Consider the following 16,334-nt stretch of genomic DNA (forward strand, 5'->3'; position numbering starts at 1 on the left):
AGAAAATACGGAAAAGTGGATTCAGCATGCTTTATGTGTGTGTTTGTGCGTGTGCTTGCGTGTGGGTGTGTATGTGTATGTTTGCAGCTTATTAAATGTTGGGGTCTGGCGCATTGATCTCACTTTGATCTGCTTTGTATTTGTCCTTGCCTTTCTCTTGCCTCTCTTACACATGTGTGCGTGTGTGTGTGTGTGTGTTTGTCCTTGCCTTTCTCTTGCTTCTCTTACACGATTCTTTCCTTCAGTCACCCCCCCCCCCCCACCATTTAACATTTCAAACGAAAAAATGAAAATATGGAAAAGACTTCCATTTAAATGAGGGAAACAGAGGGAAGGTCATGGTCAAGGTGAAACTTCACAAGAGTGTGATCAAGCATGCAGAGCTGCTAATGCAGCTGATCCGGGCCTCGTCTGGTCTGAACTCGGCCCAATGTAGACCAGATCCGGGCCTCGTCTGGTCTGAACTCGATCCAATGTAGACCAGATCCGGGCCTTGCCTGGCCTGAACTCCGACCCAATGTAGACCAGATCCGGGCCTCGTCTGGTCTGAACTCGGCCCAATGTAGACCAGATCCGGGCCTCGTCTGGTCTGAACTCGGCCCAATGTAGACCAGATCCGGGCCTCGTCTGGTCTGAACTCGACCCAATGTAGACCAGCGCTGATCCAAAGTCAGCTGAGGACCAAGCGCTTAATATATGCACTCCTCTTCCTCTGCCTGCTTGGCCTGCTTGATGATGAAGGATATCTCATCTGTACCTCACATTAACCTCACAGAACTGCATAGAGTTTCTGAACTGAGTGTGTGTGTATGTGTGTGTGTGTGTGTGTGTGTGTGTGTGTGTGTGTGTGCAGAGGCCATGCTTCTCCAAGGTTCTTAACAGCAGGAAAAGAGCCAAATTCCAGCTGTGCCTGTTTACTGTAGCAGACTGAGAAGAAGACCAGTGTGGCATATGAATAAGCCCTGTGTGTGTGTGTGTGTGTGTGTGTGTGTGTGTGTGTGTGTGTGTGTGTGTGTGTGTGTGTGTGTGTGTGTGTGTGTGTGTGTGTGTGTGTGTGTGTTTGTGTGTGTGTTCCTAGGCTTACCGCTTCTTGGCCATCAACAACAAGCTTGGTTTGAGTGGACGTCCTGACAGACCAGTGGGTTGCCTGGGTACCTGCAAGGTTAGTAAACTCTCAATACACACACTTACTTATACACTCGTATATGTGTATGCACCCACACACACACACACACACACACACACACACACCATTACCACTGAAAAACAAACACACACACCCACACGCACACTCTAACCAATGAAAAACACACATACACATACAGTAAACATTCACACTTACCACACACCCACGCAGACCATTAATAAAGACATTACACATAATTGTGTGCATGTATATGCACCATGAAACATCAGGTCTAAAAACTCCCGTGGTTATACATAAAAGCACATATAAAATACCCTCACACACACACACACACACACACACACACACAAACACACATTCCCATCTCTCAGCAGCAGTTTACAGCCCTTTGGAGACTACTGAGTGATTTTATAGTTCCCCCTACAGCAGTGCGGTTATTGGGAACTGTCTAAAGCTACTTTAACACACTTCCTCAACATGCTTCTAACCACACACACCTTACAGTGTGATACGACCGCAGACACACACACAAACACCTTACAGTGTGATGCGACCGTCGGGAACCACTGTGCTGCGGCCCAGCCCAACACTCCCACAACATCCGCCACTAAATCTCACTTGGAGGCCGTTTACCGGCTCCAGATGGCTTTGTGTTTGATGCACTGGTAATAATGATAATTCTGTATGTGTGTGTGTGTGTGTGTGTGTGTGTGTGTGTGTGTGTGTGTGTGTGTGTGTGTGTGTGTGTGTGTGTGTGTGTGTTTGATGCACTGGTAATAATGATAATTCTGTCATTTGCGGTGCTGCCTTTTTTAATGACCTCAAGCGGTTTGATTAAACATTTACCTTGAGATTTGGAGGCACTGATTGGTATGCTTAGTGCCGGCTGGTGTTGGTCTGCGGTGGAAATTGGCTCTTAAAGGGGATGACTGTGGCAGCACACAGAGGTGGAAATGGGCTCTTAAAGGGGCTGACTGTGTCAGCACACAGAGGTGGACAGCTTTAGAAAGGAAGCTAGACCATCATCCCCTTTAAACAGCTCCCATTTACAGAGATTTATCTACCAGAGGCAGTCATCATCACTTGTGTGTGTGTTTATGTGTGCAAGTGTGTGTGTGTGTGTGTGTGTGTGTGTGTGTGTGTGTGTGTGTTTATGTACGTAAGTGTGTGTGTGCGTTTATGTTTGTAAGTGTGTGTGTGTGTGTGTGTGTGTGTGTGTGTGTGTTTGTGTGTGTATGTGTTTGTGTTTGTCAGAACCGGTTGGTGTTCATCAGTGCAAACTGGTGTGTGCATTATTGTGTGTGTGTTTGTGTGTGTTGTTTATCCCTGAATCAATGACTTGTTTTACGACCTGTCCAAGTTAATGTATAAGGCAGCAGCTCAGTGTCATCCGTCTTGTGAGGTGTGTGTGTGTGTGTGTGTGTGTGTGTGTGTGTGTGTGTGTGTGTGTGTGTGTGTGTGTGTGTGTGTGTGTGTGTCTTGTGTTCTGCGGATGGGATAATGCATTACGCTTGCCCTCCTACAGACCTATCGCATCCTGGGCAAGACTGTGGTGTGCTACCCCATCGTCTTTGACCTGAGCGACTTCTACCTGTCCCAGGACGTCTTGCTGCTGATCGATGACATCAAGGTAAGCAGAGGTGACCCCCCTTGTGAAAGGGAGAGGACTGAAAGATGTAGGTGCCTTAGTTGACCTGCACACCTCATGACCTCACCTCTTGACCTCAAACTACTGGATATTTCAGCTAATTGGATGTTTTGGTGTGTGAGGTGGGTGGTGGGAGGTCAGGTGATTTAAACTCATGTTTTTCTTTTAAGAAGTGGCTTATATGAACACCTGAACACCAGGGTATGTTGGTGTCTGCATGTGTTAATGTGTGTGGGTGTGTGTAAGTGTGTGTGAGTTAGGCATACAATGTGAGGGTGCATGCCTTTTGTTATATTGATAAATATTTGTGTGTGTGTGTGTGTGTGTGTGTGTGTGTGTGTGTGTGTGTGTGTGTGTGTGTGTGTGTGTGTGTGTGTGTGTGTGTGTGTGTGTGTGTGTGTGTGCAGAACACACTGCAGTTCATCAAACAGTGCTGGAAGATGCAGGGTCGACCACTCTTCTTGGTCCTCATCAGGGAGGACAACATTAAGTGAGTGTCTTAAGCACGTCTAATGTCCCTGCAGACACACTGAAAACACTCAGGTAAGGACCTCTTTAACAGCAAGTAATATTTCTCATGATATCTTCAATGATCTCCACTAGGGGGAGCCGTTTCAATCCAGTTCTGGACATGCTGGCATCGTTTAAGAAGGGGAACATTGGAGGGGTGAAAGTTCATGTGGACAGACTTCAGGTGAGTAGTTACCTTTCCCTGTGGTTTACTCATTGGAGTCATATCTTCTCTGGTGAATGTTGGGTTTAGGCTTTTACCACACTCAAATACTATACTATATTTTAAAATATAGACGGACTGAACAGAAATCTTAAAAGTAAGTGAACTGAAACAATGATTTGTAATTTATAATATACAATTCTAGGATTAGGGTTACTGAGTCTGTATGGTTTAGGGTAAATATACAACTCTGTCTGTTTGTTTTGACTTAAACACATGAACACAACTGTGTCTGTTTGTTTCTACTTGAACACATGAACTCAACTGTGTCTGTGTGTTTTTACTTGAACACAACTGTGTCTGTGATTCTACTTGAACACATGAACACAACTGTGTCTGTGTGTTTCTACTTGAACACATGACAGATGGAGTAAAGGTGATTTTAGACACACCTGTTTTTCAGTGACTAGTAGCTTGTTTTTGTGTGCAGATGACAGATGATAGTTAGTCTTCTCCTCTTCTCCAGTCATACAAAAGAGGAGAGAGTAAGAGATGGATGGATGGATGGATGGATGGATAGATAGATAGATAGATAGATAGATAGATAGATAGATAGATAGATAGATAGATAGATAGATAGATAGATGGATGGATCAAGCAGCTCTCTGTCAGTCTCCTCCAATGGCTCCTGTCCTCTCTGCCTTTATCTGCTCACCCCATATCTGTCTTTCTCTCTTTTTCTGATATCTGTGAGTCTTTCTCTCTTTTTCTGCGTGTCTTTTTATTTCATTTGTGGTATCATCTGTGGTTCTTTTCCTTAGTCAGTGTTCCCATGTCAACCCCATGTCTCGGAGACTGCCTCTCTATTTCAGGGCCAGTTTCTCAATAGATCGCAAACATCGTAAAGTAGTTCATAGAACCCCTCGTATGGAACACCTCATATTTTGGGAGAGTTTCCCAAAACCAAGCTTAAGTGATACTTGAAAATACTTGTAGATGTATACCTCTGTCCCATACAACACCGTGTTTGCATTGCTTTTGTTGTGACCCAGTGATTTGACTCTCTGTGTGCGGAATCTTCTAGACTCTGATATCAGGGGCTGTGGTGGACCAGCTGGACTTCCTGCGAGTCAATGAAGCAGAGTAAGCTATCTCTCTATCTCTCAATCTTTCTATCTCTCTATCTCTTTTTCTTTCTATCTCTCAGTCTTTCTATCTCTCTATCTCTAACAAGCAGGAAGTAACCCATGAAGCAGAGTAAGCTATCTCTTACAAGCACGAAGTAACTCATGAAGCAGAGTAAGCTATCTCTCACAAGCAGGAAGTAACTCATGAGGCAGAGTAAGCTATCTCTCACAAGCAGGAAGTAACTAATGAAGCAGAGTAAGCTGTCTCTCACAAGCAGGAAGTAACTCATGAAGCGGAGTAAGCTATCTCTCACAAGCAGGAAGTAACTCATGAAGCAGAGTAAGCTATCTCTCACAAGCAGGCAATGAAGCCTATATCTGAAAGCAGGCAGTAACTAATGTAGATTCTAATTGTTAAGAGAAATGTTGTCAATGTGTCGTGTCTTTGTGTTTACAATTGACAGAACTGAATTGAATTATTCAGTATATCAAATATTAAAGATATCATTTAGTGAAGTTTAGATTGTAATCTCTGCCCTTGCTGCCAGGATCCCTGAGTTCAAGAGCTTTGAGGAGCTGGAGCTGCCCAAGCACTCCAAGGTGAAGCGGCAGACCAGCACGCCCAACGCCTCGGAGCTGGAACAGCAGCCTGAGATCAACATGGACGAGTGGAGACTCAAATCCACCCAGGAGATCCTGCGCAAGTTTCACGTGCGTCTGTCTGTCTGTCTTTCTGTCTGTCTGTCTGTCTGTCTGTCTGTCTGTCTGTCTGTCTGTCTGTGTGTGTGTGTGTGTGTGTGTGTGTGTGCGTGTGTGCGTGTGCGCGTGTGCGTGTGGGCGCGTGTGCGTTAACATAATAATTAGTCGAAAACAACAGACCACAAACTACATCCACAGATGACACTGACACACAGACACACAGACACCCACATCCTATCAGACCAACTGTAGTATGTATTTTGTATTTTACATTTGTAGTGTCGGACCACGTTTATTCCATGACCTTTGCCCTCCATTTTGTCTTTGATGTATTAGTCACCTCTCTGCTCTGTTGTTCGTCCCACAGGACTGTGACTGCCTGGCCAGTCAGGCCCAGCTGGCCAGCATTCTGCTTCAGAAAGAAGGGCCACAGTTCATCGCCAACGACGGTACACCACATGACATACACACACACACACACCAGGCGGTACGCCACATGACACACACACACTCACACACACGCACATACACACCAGACAGTATGACACACACACACACACACACACACACACACACACACACACACACAAACACCAGATGGAAGGCCACATGTGGATATACAGGCCATTAACGTGTACACAGTGAATGACTGAATCTGTCAATTTCACCAACTTTTGAATTCTCCCAGACACAGGACAGTGCAATATGAGGCTAATACCATGGCACATTAGCATAGGAAAGACAACACCAGTCTGAAACGAGTACATCTGATACATTGAAATAATTTTGATTACCACTAGTAGAAAAAACTTAAAGATTATTAAGCAATCCTCTGTCTTTATTCTGTTCAGCCAGTGGCACAAGCTTGACTGCCAAGATCAGTCTTCAGATAGGGACGCGACACACACACACACACATACACACACACACACAGATATTCATAGTCATAGATAGGGATGTTGGAAGATCAGTCTTTAGATAGGGACGCCAAGATCAGTCTTCAGATATCATCTGTGTGATGATATTAACTCCTCCATCTGTGTGTCTGATATTAACTCCTCCATCTGTGTGTCTGATATTAACTCCTCCATCTGTGTGATGATATTAACTCCTCCATCTGTGTGTCTGATATTAACTCCTCCATCAGTGTGTCTGATATTAACTCCTCCATCTGTGTGTCTGATATTAACTCCTCCATCTGTGTGTCTGATATTAACTCCTCCATCTGTGTGTCTGATATTAACTCCTCCATCTGTGTGATCTCTGATATTAACTCCTCCATCTGTGTGATGATATTAACTCCTCCATCTGTGATCTCTGGTGTTAACTCCTCTATCTGTCTGCTGCAGAGAACCTGATGGAGGAGCTGGAGAGGATCTACAGAAGAGCCGGGAGCAGGAAGCTTTGGTCAGAGTTCCTCCCTTCTCTCACTCTCCCCTCTCCTCTCCCCTCTCCTCTCCCCTCTCTCCTCCCCACGCTCACTCTCCCCTCTCTCCTCTCCACGCTCACTCTACCCTCTCCTCCCCTCTAGCAGTGGCACTATGAAGCCGTAATTCTGCATGTCTACATTTGTGTTTAAACTTAGTAACCCTTGAAACCACTCCAAAGGACATTCCACTCATACTTACACAGTATTTAACACACATACTGAATTACTCATTGGTTTACACACTATCCATACACACATACTGAATATTTATACATACTATACTCATATTCATACACACAGACTGCATTCATGAAGCATCATGTTGGGTGTTTCTGTCCATCTGCTGCAGTCTCTGAGGTCTGATACTTACATCCGCCCCCCTGCCCTGCCTCACCCCCTCCCCACACCCCTGCCTCCCCCACCCCAACGCCCCTTTCTGTAGGCTGGTGGTGCGTTACACAGCGGGCATAACCCAGAAGTTTGCTGGTTCTATCGCCCCCCATATCACCTCTATATTGGTCCAAGGCAAGCAGGTAAACAGGCAGGATTGGCTAACGCGGGTCACTGCATGCCTCGGGCATCCCTAACACCCACACTTGGATCTGCCATGCGGGGCTGGGCATCCCTAACCCCCACACACGGCTCTGCCACCCTGGGTCGGGCAACCCTAACCCCAATAATGCTACGCGGTGCTGGAAATTAGCTGGATGAGAGTCTGCTTCACCTGTCACTTATCCGTATTGGCAGCCATCTTAGAGGCAGCGCACACATTCATGTCCCTTTCCTGCTCTCCTGAGTCGTGCACCTCGTCTGTGTTTGTGCTCTTGTCTTTGGTGCTCTTGTCTCAGTGATGTGTTTTATGTGTTATGCCCAGAAAGCTGAATGGCCAGTTAAAAAGTTGTTATGACTAGGTAGTTAGAGCTGCAACGATTAGTCTACGAAATCGACAACGTTGATTGTGAAAAATGGTCGACGCGGATTTGTAGCGTCGACGCGTCATATAATATAAAAAATATATATATATTACGACCGGCAAGCAATCACAACACAGCACAAGTACCTAATGCAAGAAATCAAGGTACAGAAAACCATGGACAGAGAAAGAAAAAATTTTAAAAAAACAAAAAAAAAAACATAAAAGGACAAAAATAAAAAAAATAAAAAAGAGGAAAGAAAACAGCCTCTAAAGTTGGATACGGAAAGCAACAGAGGACAAGAGAAGTTAAACATTTTCTTTAGTCTTTACTTTTAAAACTTTATTTGCACTTTCTCTTTACTTTTAAAAGCATATTTGCACTCTTAATTTGTATTACTATTTAATTTATTTATTATGATGATTACATTTGTATTAACTTGTTACGCAAATACATTTGAAATTCAAATTCCAACATTTTGAATCATTTTTTAAATGTATGGAAATATTCGTTAGATTAGTCGATTAATCGGAAAAAAAAAGTCGATAGATTAATCGATTACCAAAATAATCGTTAGTTGCAGCCCTATAGGTAGTGTGGTTGTCAAATAATTTAAATAAGTGTGATGAATTACCATTTGATGTTGCGTTGGAGCCAGCTTCATTGTGATGTTGCGTTGGAGCCAGCTTCATTGTGATGTTGCGTTGGAGCCAGCTTCATTGTGATGTTGCGTTGGAGCCAGTTTCATTGTGATGTATTTATTATATTTAAAGGGAAATAGGTAGCACTGATTTCAGGACATTGTTTTGGTGGTGTTGTTGTTGGTGTAGCACTTCACCAGAACATGAAACAGGTGAACGTGAATGACAGACGTGGGCTGAGCTGGTGTCTATGGACAGAATGTGGCTCTGGCACATTTTGCTCCAGAGCCACCATTTTGTGACAAGCTCTTAGCTTAGAGCTACACTTCTATTTCAATCACGTTTTTTAAAAGACAAAAATGGAGAACGCAAATAGAATTTGGGGTCACATGACAAAAACTGTGTATAGTTGCCCAGATACAATGGATGGGTCAACCCAGTGGATCATCTTTCCCCACTCTCCCCGGTTTAATAATAATTTAATATGTCAGACTACTTTCTTTGTCTGGCGTCTTTACTCTTTTTGGCCTTCACAGCCTATTCTCTGTGTTGCCTTCACAGCCTATTCTCTGTGTTGCCTTCACAGCCTATTCTCTGTGTTGCCTTCACAGCCTATTCTCTGTGTTGCCTTCACAGCCTATTCTCTGTGTTGCCTTCACAGCCTATTCTATGTGTTGTCTTCACACACCTCCACTTAGTTCCTTGCTCTCTAAGGATTCCATTTCTTAATGAAAGACAATTCCAGAGGGCCGTTCAAGCGGATCATCAATTAGTGAACATTAAATTATGTCCACCACAGACCTATTTAAGAGACAAAATGTATGTGGAAAAATGAATTGCCCACGTCAGGGAACAGTGGCTCGCTGCAGCTCTTGAATTCCCAAAGCAGTTTTGTCATTCCGAGACACAGCCCCTTCTGACGGGCACAGCACCCTCCTGGGGTGAGACCTGGAATACTAACGACTTCTGTTAGTCTGGAGGGAACGCCACTGTTCATTTGTGACTGTCCTTTATTTAGATCAGTATTTAAATGAGCTGTGGATGGGGAGTTTCCTCTCTCTTTCTTTCTCTCTCTCTCTCTCTTTCTTTTCCTCTATCTCGCTCCCTTTTTGTTTCCGCTACAAAAGTAGGGACAACATTTTCTGCACTGCTCAAGTTAACTGTGTGCAGATAAGGCTGTACAATGCTCTCCAGATGTGATGTAAGAAACTGGACTACTGTCACAGAAACACCATCACACCTTTATAGTGTCTTGTAATGTGCCATCTATGAGTATCTGTGTGTGTTAGTGGAGGAGGGGGTGTGTGTGTGTGTGTGTGTGTGTGTGTGTGTGTGTGTGTGTGTGTGTGTGTGTGTGTGTGTGTGTGTGTGTGTGTGTGGTGGTGGGGTGTTTGTGGTGTATGTGCCCTATATGAGTATCTGTGTTTGTTCTCCAGGTCTGTGGTGCGATTGGCCGCCAGTCTCTTAACTAAACTAGTGGACAGCCTGGCTCCCAGTATTACTAGCATTTTAGTGCACGGCAAGCAGGTGAGTACAGAGCAGGCGGCCTGTGGCAGCTCCCTCCATTGTCTCTGACCCAATTCAATGCATTGAATACAAAAGGACTACATAAGATGACTGATAATGCTAGCTAGGTTTTTTAATGTTCACTGATCATTGTAATCATCTGCAGATGTTTCTTGCTCTCAAAGAGAGAGATAAATGTATAAGCCACTGTGCCCAGTGGTTTAAGACAGACTCCCCTTCCTATTGCCCAATAGGAGCAGACTCCCCTTCCTATTGTCCAATAGGAGTAGACTCCCCTTCCTATTGTCCAATAGGAGCAGACTCCCCTTCCTATTGTCCAATAGGAGAAGACTCCCCTTCCTATTGTCAAATAGGAGCAGACTCCTCTTCCTATTGTCCAATAGGAGTAGACTCCCCTTCCTTTTGTCCAATAGGAGCAGACTCCCCTTCCTATTATCCAATAGGAGATGTCTGTGCCCAGTGGTTTAAGTCAAGCTCCCCTTCCTATTGTCCAATAGGAGCAGACTCCCCCCAAGCTTGTGGCCAGTGGCACGCCTCCTATCATGACATAGCTCACCCCGTGTGCTGTAGCCCTGTGGCTACGATAAGCTAAGCTTTCGCTATTTCTCATCTCTTGTGCCGCTAACACTCTGTGATGTTGAATGGCCTTCAGCTTGCCTTGCAGTAACAGGAATGAGGCCTCGTACAAGTATGATATTTACTGAGAACATGTGTTTTGTTTATGAACTGTTTTTAAGATTGCACAACAAAACAACGAGCCCTGACAATTACCCCATCTCATTTTCCCAATGTTGTCTCCGCCACCCACCCACCTCTACCCAAGTGTTATGGTCTTGTTCTAACGTGGAACCTCTCGGGATGAATCTGCATATAGATTGCTTCCTGGGGGAGTGCTAGATCGATCTGATAGATCAGCTGGATAAAATGGCAAACAGCCTTGTGTGACATTGGGGATGCTTTTTGTATTCCGATGGTTGATAGCCTACGGCTGTGGCAGCCCTCTTTAGAAAATGGGCTGCTGTTTACTTACATGCGCTACATGGCTGTAGTGGGTCCCAGGATGCAGGGAGAAAATTAGCATGATATTCTCCTCGCCTAAAAAAAAGACAAGACTGCAATTCTGTAAATATGCCCAAGAGAGCGCTTGGCCTTCCTCCGCCTCTCATGTGGTTCAGGAGAGAAAAATAAGTCGTATTGCTCTCTTGTGGTGAAGAGGTAGAGAAATTAAATTGGCCTCTAATCTAATGTCTTATCAGAGTTCTAGCGGGTAGTTACGTATGTCTATTATCTCTGCCTTCCCAGTCCAGAGTAGCGAGCACAGAGTTCTAGCAGGGAGTTGTGTATAGTAGCTCTGTCATGTACACACACTCACACACACTCTCACACACACCTATTGACCACAGGCCTTCTCTGGATGAGATGTGATTAGACTATCAGATATTTACATGATCAATATGTAGGTCATGCTTAGAGAGATGTGATTAGACTATCAGATATTTACATGATCAATCACAAAGAAATGTGTCTAACTTTCCAAATCTAGAGGAGGGTCCAAAAGTCACCAGGAGAAGCACTACTCAAAAAGAGAGTGACCTTCTAGTACTGTGTGAATGCACTGAAAACAGAGTTCAGAGTTCATGGCGGTTTCTTCTTGTCAGGTCACGTTGGGGCTCTTTGGTCATGAGGAGGAGGTGATCTCTAACCCGCTCTCCCCCGGAGTGATCAAGGGCATCATCTACAGCAAGTGCTCCCAGGAGCGGGAGGCCGCACTGCAACAGGAGCTGGTCATTCACATCGGCTGGATCATCTCCAACAACCCAGACCTCTTCAGCGGGATGCTCAAGATCCGCATCGGGTAAGCAACCACCTTAGGTCTGTATCGGTTGTGCAACCACCTTAGGTCCGTATCGGGTGTGCAAGCACCTTAGATCCGCTTTGGGTAAGCAAGCACCTTAGATCCGCATTGGGTATGCAAGCACCTTAGATCCGCATCGGGTATGCAAGCACCTTAGATCCGCATCAGGTAAGCAAGCACCTTAGATCCACATCGGGTATGCAAGCACCTTGGGGATCTTACACCTATGGAGATAGCCGCCTATGTTATTGTGTCGCCTATGGAGATAGCCACCTGTGTTATTGTGTCAACTATGGAGATAGCCACCTGTGTTATTGTGTCGCTATGGAGATAGCCACCTGTGTTATTGTGTCACCTATGGAGATAGCCACCTGTGTTATTATGTCACCTATGGAGATAGCCACCTGTGTTTTTGTGTCACCTATGCATGAAGTTTTTGTTAGCACTTGTCAGTACATAATACCAAACATATCACAATGCACTTTGGCAAACATGTCCCAATTCACTCTCTAGTTTATTGTAATATTTATCCTATTTGAACTTTGACCCAGGTGGATCGTTCAGGCCATGAAGCATGAGTTGAAGATCCGTGCCAGTGACATGCCAGTCCAGGACATCTACCAGATGTCCCCCAGTGATGTCAAACAGCTGCTCCTGGATGTGCTCCAACCCCAGCACAACAGAAGGTAACGCACCAATCAGCTCTGGCTTCCACACATCTGCTTCCAGGTCATGGCAAAAAAATGACATCAAATCCCAACCCTGGCAGCTAGAAGGAGCCGGACTGGAGGAGCACTCAAATTAGTCACTTCCTTCTTCTTCTTCTGCTTGTGTGTCATCTGAGTGTAGGGTTAAACACCTAACTGATCAAAGCCACAGTATAGATTTGAACAAATAAATAGGGAGTTCACTTGTCATCAAATCCCAAGCCTTGAAGCCAGAAGGAGCCGCACTCAGACTGCTTGTCTGCTCCTAATTTACGATCCTCTGTCACTCCTTAAACTTTGATCAAGTGTTTTTGTTTGTTTGTTGGTTTCCTTTTTGTTGAGTGAAATCTGCATTTGTGTGTGTGTGTGTGTGTTTCATCCCTTCTCTAGGTCTTGGCTGCACAGGCGCCAAATCGACGGCTCTCTCAACCGCACACCCCATGGCTTCTATGACCACGTGTGGCAGATCCTGGAGAGGACTCCCAACGGCATCATGGTGGCTGGAGTTCATCTCCCCCAGGTAGCTGCAGAGCTGCTCCACTGGGGGCAGTGTTTCCTCTGCCATAGAAATGTGGCAGCTATAGTCTTTAACTCTTTTCACTTTTTTTCACATCAGTAGCTGTTATGAGCCGGGCTGTGACACAGCACGTGTGAATGTAACTATCTGTCAGGAAGTGTGCTAAAGGAAGTCCACTTGAAGCAGTGCCAGTAGCAGAGGAAGCTTCATTACAAGTGTCAGACATACCACAAGTTAAACCTATCAGAAATATTGCTGAACCCAGTCTTTAAGCTGTCAGAAACCTCATGTAAATAAAATAGTGTTAAACAGTCTTTAAGCTGTCAGTAACCTCATGTAAATGAAACAGTCTTTAAGCTGTCAGTAACCTCATGTAAATGAAACCGTCTTTAAGCTTTAGACACCTCATGTAAATGAATCATAGCATTCAGATAGGCAATGGAATGAAAATAGTCCTTTGATTGTAGGGGTCAAAGGGTGAGTTGTGTATGTGTCTAGTATGGACAGTGGATATGAACTGATAATGAGACGATGAACCTTGCAATATTTTGTTATAAATATAATATGTTTTCATTCTGTAGCAACCCACACTATCTGACATGACCATGTATGAGATGAACTTCTCCTTGCTGGTGGAGGACATGCTGAAGAACATTGTGTTACCTGAATACAGGCAGATCATCGTTGAGGTCAGAGCATTTATAACACCTTGTTCTCTTATTCTGCAGTTGCTCATTGGAGAACTTAATACAATCGGACGACTTAAGCAATATTGTGTCTGTGTAGAACATCATATGACAATGTAATAACTAATGTTTTCTCTGGAAACTAAAGAGGTGCATTTTGTGCTGCAGCTTCTGATGGTTGTGTCTATTGTGCTGGAGAGGAACCCTGAACTAGAGTTTCAAGAGAATGTGGATCTGGACCGCCTGGTCAAAGAGGCCTTCAGTGACTTCCAGTGCGACCGCAGCAAGCTTGAAGGGGCGAAGAAGCAGGTGGGCACATGGCTGGGCATAAGGCTGGGCATAGGGGTGGGCATAGGGCTGGGCACAGGGCTGGGTACAGGGCTGGGTACATGGCTGGGCATAAGGCTGGGCATAGGGCTTGGTACATGGCTGGGCATAAGGCTGGGCATAGGGCTTGGTACATGGCTGGGCATAAGGCTGGGCATAGGGCTTGGTACATGGCTGGGTATAGGGCTGGGTATAGCACTCCACATGAGGCTGGGTACATAGCTGGGCATAAAGCTGGGTATAGGGCTGGAACACCCACTATACAGCAAAGGAACAGGCTTGGGGGCCTATGTATATAGTTCAACCATGCAGCATGAGAATAGGCTTCCCCGACTACTCCAAACTCTACCCTGAAGGATTTAGCCTTTTTTTAAATGCCCACCCATCTTTGAGTCTGTATTTCAGTCTGCGTTTAAATCAGCACCTTAAAGTCCAGGGGCGGAGTGGCCATCGGGACGACCTGGAGATTTCCCGGTCGGCCGGCAGGCCAAAGAGCTCACGAGAAACAGCTTGCAGACTGCACGCAGCCGTGTGAAGTTCATGAGCGGCCCATTGAGTTAAAATAAATGTCAACCAATTCATGTTCCCGTGAAAACCACCAAGTTCTCCCACAGCTGAAACCAGGAGTATTCCAACCAATATATATAACACTTGTTGTCTCTACATCTCACTCATGGTGTGTGTCGAACTCACTCTCATTAATCCAGCCTACTGATTTTTGTTTAGCCTCCTATCTTGATCTAATGCTTTTTATTCAGACGTTACATAACTTTCATGACCACAAATATAAATTGGCCAGCGATTTAATTCGTTTTTTTGTTCATAAATTAATGTAGAATGGTCGGAGCAAAGCCTCATGGGAAATGGGACCTGCTTTTATCCAGTGAACGTAACTTGGGCCAGATGGGCTCGTTGTGGGCCGGTGGTAGGCCAGTGCAGTCAGAATTGTCCCGGTGGATTTTTGTGTCCCACTCCCTGTTTAAGTCTGTATTTCAGGCTGTGTTTAAATCAGCACCTTTAAGTCTGTATTTCAGTTTGTGTTAAAATTAGCACCTTTAAGTCTGTATTTAAATGCCCACGCACCTTTAGTCTGTATTTTAGTCTGTGTTTAAATTCCCTGCCTCCTCTAGGGGGTTTAATTATTTAATAAAATGAAATTGAATACTAGTCGTAATTATAGTAAATATAGTATTATAGTAAAGCCGATTAGCTCATATAACGCAGAATCTTAATGTGGAACAAGGATGTGTCATGCTAGAGAAACAACTCTATACTGAAACATGGTGTACCTCCAGGCCCTATACAGCAGTTAAATACGTACATACATCCAGTTTCAGTGCACCAAACAACTGAGTTAGAAACCCCTCAGATATGCCATTGCTTCCTCAAGCCTGGCTGTTTTTCACTTCCCTTCTCTTTCCTGCAGGATGGCATGGAGGTGTTCTATAACACACCGGCCTTGGGCAAGAGGGGCACGTCCAGCTACCTGACGAAGGCTGTTATGATCCAGCTGCTTCAAGGCGAGGTCAAACCCAGCAAGGATGACCCCTGCTCCGTCAGCTGAACACGACGAGCTTTATGCTAACTCCTGCAGGTGGCTAACACCCTGCTATCTTTAGAGCCTTAAGTCAGTAGTGACAGACTTTAAGCTGTCAGAAACCTCATGTAAATGAAGCATAGCATTCAGATAGGCAGTGGAATGAAAATATGCAGGTGACATCAATTCTCAACAAACAAATGGCAAGATATTAATCATGCGTTGATTGTTACAAAAAGCTGTTTTAGGTGAATTGTTGTGCTTTTTCTTGTCAGATTTTCTTGTGTGTAAATCCTGCAGTATGTTCAATAGTGAAGCATGAAGTCACTGTATTGTGTAGCTCATTTTGCGTCCGTTTTTAACCAGCCATTTTGATGTCAACTTTGGCAGCTCTTTGCCTTCGTTTGACAACTTCACTGTGAGGGATGTGTGCAAGTGCATTTGTACTTTAAAGTGTGTACTGTAAAGTGTGTACTTTAAAGTGTGTACTATAAAGTGTGTACTTAAAAGAAGAGAAGAGCAGAGTGTGCAGATGGCCACAGTACACTGCTGCTCTCAGAGGAATGTTGATGTTGGGAACCGCTCTAACAATTGATATTTTCACAGCTATTATCTATGATCAGATCATCATGTGCTGTTTTAAAAATAAACTACCAGTGTCAGTTACACTCTTGTGTGGTGCTCTCATTAAATGTGACCAGTTTGGTTCTTAGAACAAACTGCCAAAAGAAACAGCATTGAGAGGGAGCCATCACTAGTCAACAGTTTTAAAAACAGGTTTACTCCTGTGAACCCCCGTCAGCATTTGTAAATGGAAGCAAGCTCTTGATCAAACTCTGCAATGGCATTTGCTAGCTCAATGAAATGTCCCCTTATCAGACTGCGATCAGATTCTTACTT

At 44.6% G+C, this 16,334-nt stretch overlaps 1 protein-coding gene across 2 annotated transcripts in view; it reads left to right on the forward strand.

Moving 5' to 3' along the window:
* Positions 1-16,100, forward strand: part of phkb (phosphorylase kinase, beta) — an 87,245-nt gene extending 71,145 nt beyond the window's left edge. Inside the window, exons 17-31 of one of the 2 annotated variants that reach the window (XM_080843761.1) lie at positions 1,079-1,162; positions 2,673-2,777; positions 3,203-3,285; positions 3,399-3,489; positions 4,553-4,611; positions 5,144-5,306; positions 5,662-5,743; positions 6,644-6,701; positions 9,715-9,805; positions 11,464-11,660; positions 12,212-12,346; positions 12,758-12,887; positions 13,466-13,573; positions 13,739-13,879; positions 15,324-16,100. In XM_080843761.1, the coding sequence (XP_080699887.1) occupies positions 1,079-1,162; positions 2,673-2,777; positions 3,203-3,285; positions 3,399-3,489; positions 4,553-4,611; positions 5,144-5,306; positions 5,662-5,743; positions 6,644-6,701; positions 9,715-9,805; positions 11,464-11,660; positions 12,212-12,346; positions 12,758-12,887; positions 13,466-13,573; positions 13,739-13,879; positions 15,324-15,461 (1,665 nt within the window). In that variant the 3' untranslated portion in view covers positions 15,462-16,100. Of the gene's footprint in view, positions 1-1,078; positions 1,163-2,672; positions 2,778-3,202; positions 3,286-3,398; positions 3,490-4,552; positions 4,612-5,143; positions 5,307-5,661; positions 5,744-6,643; positions 6,702-7,165; positions 7,257-9,714; positions 9,806-11,463; positions 11,661-12,211; positions 12,347-12,757; positions 12,888-13,465; positions 13,574-13,738; positions 13,880-15,323 lie in introns of both variants that reach the window. The other variant, XM_080843760.1, reaches the window with a different exon arrangement.
* Positions 16,101-16,334: the final 234 nt, after the last annotated feature.

The sequence above is a fragment of the Sprattus sprattus genome (assembly GCF_963457725.1).
Source record: "Sprattus sprattus genome assembly, chromosome: 8".
NCBI lineage: Eukaryota > Metazoa > Chordata > Actinopteri > Clupeiformes > Clupeidae > Sprattus > Sprattus sprattus.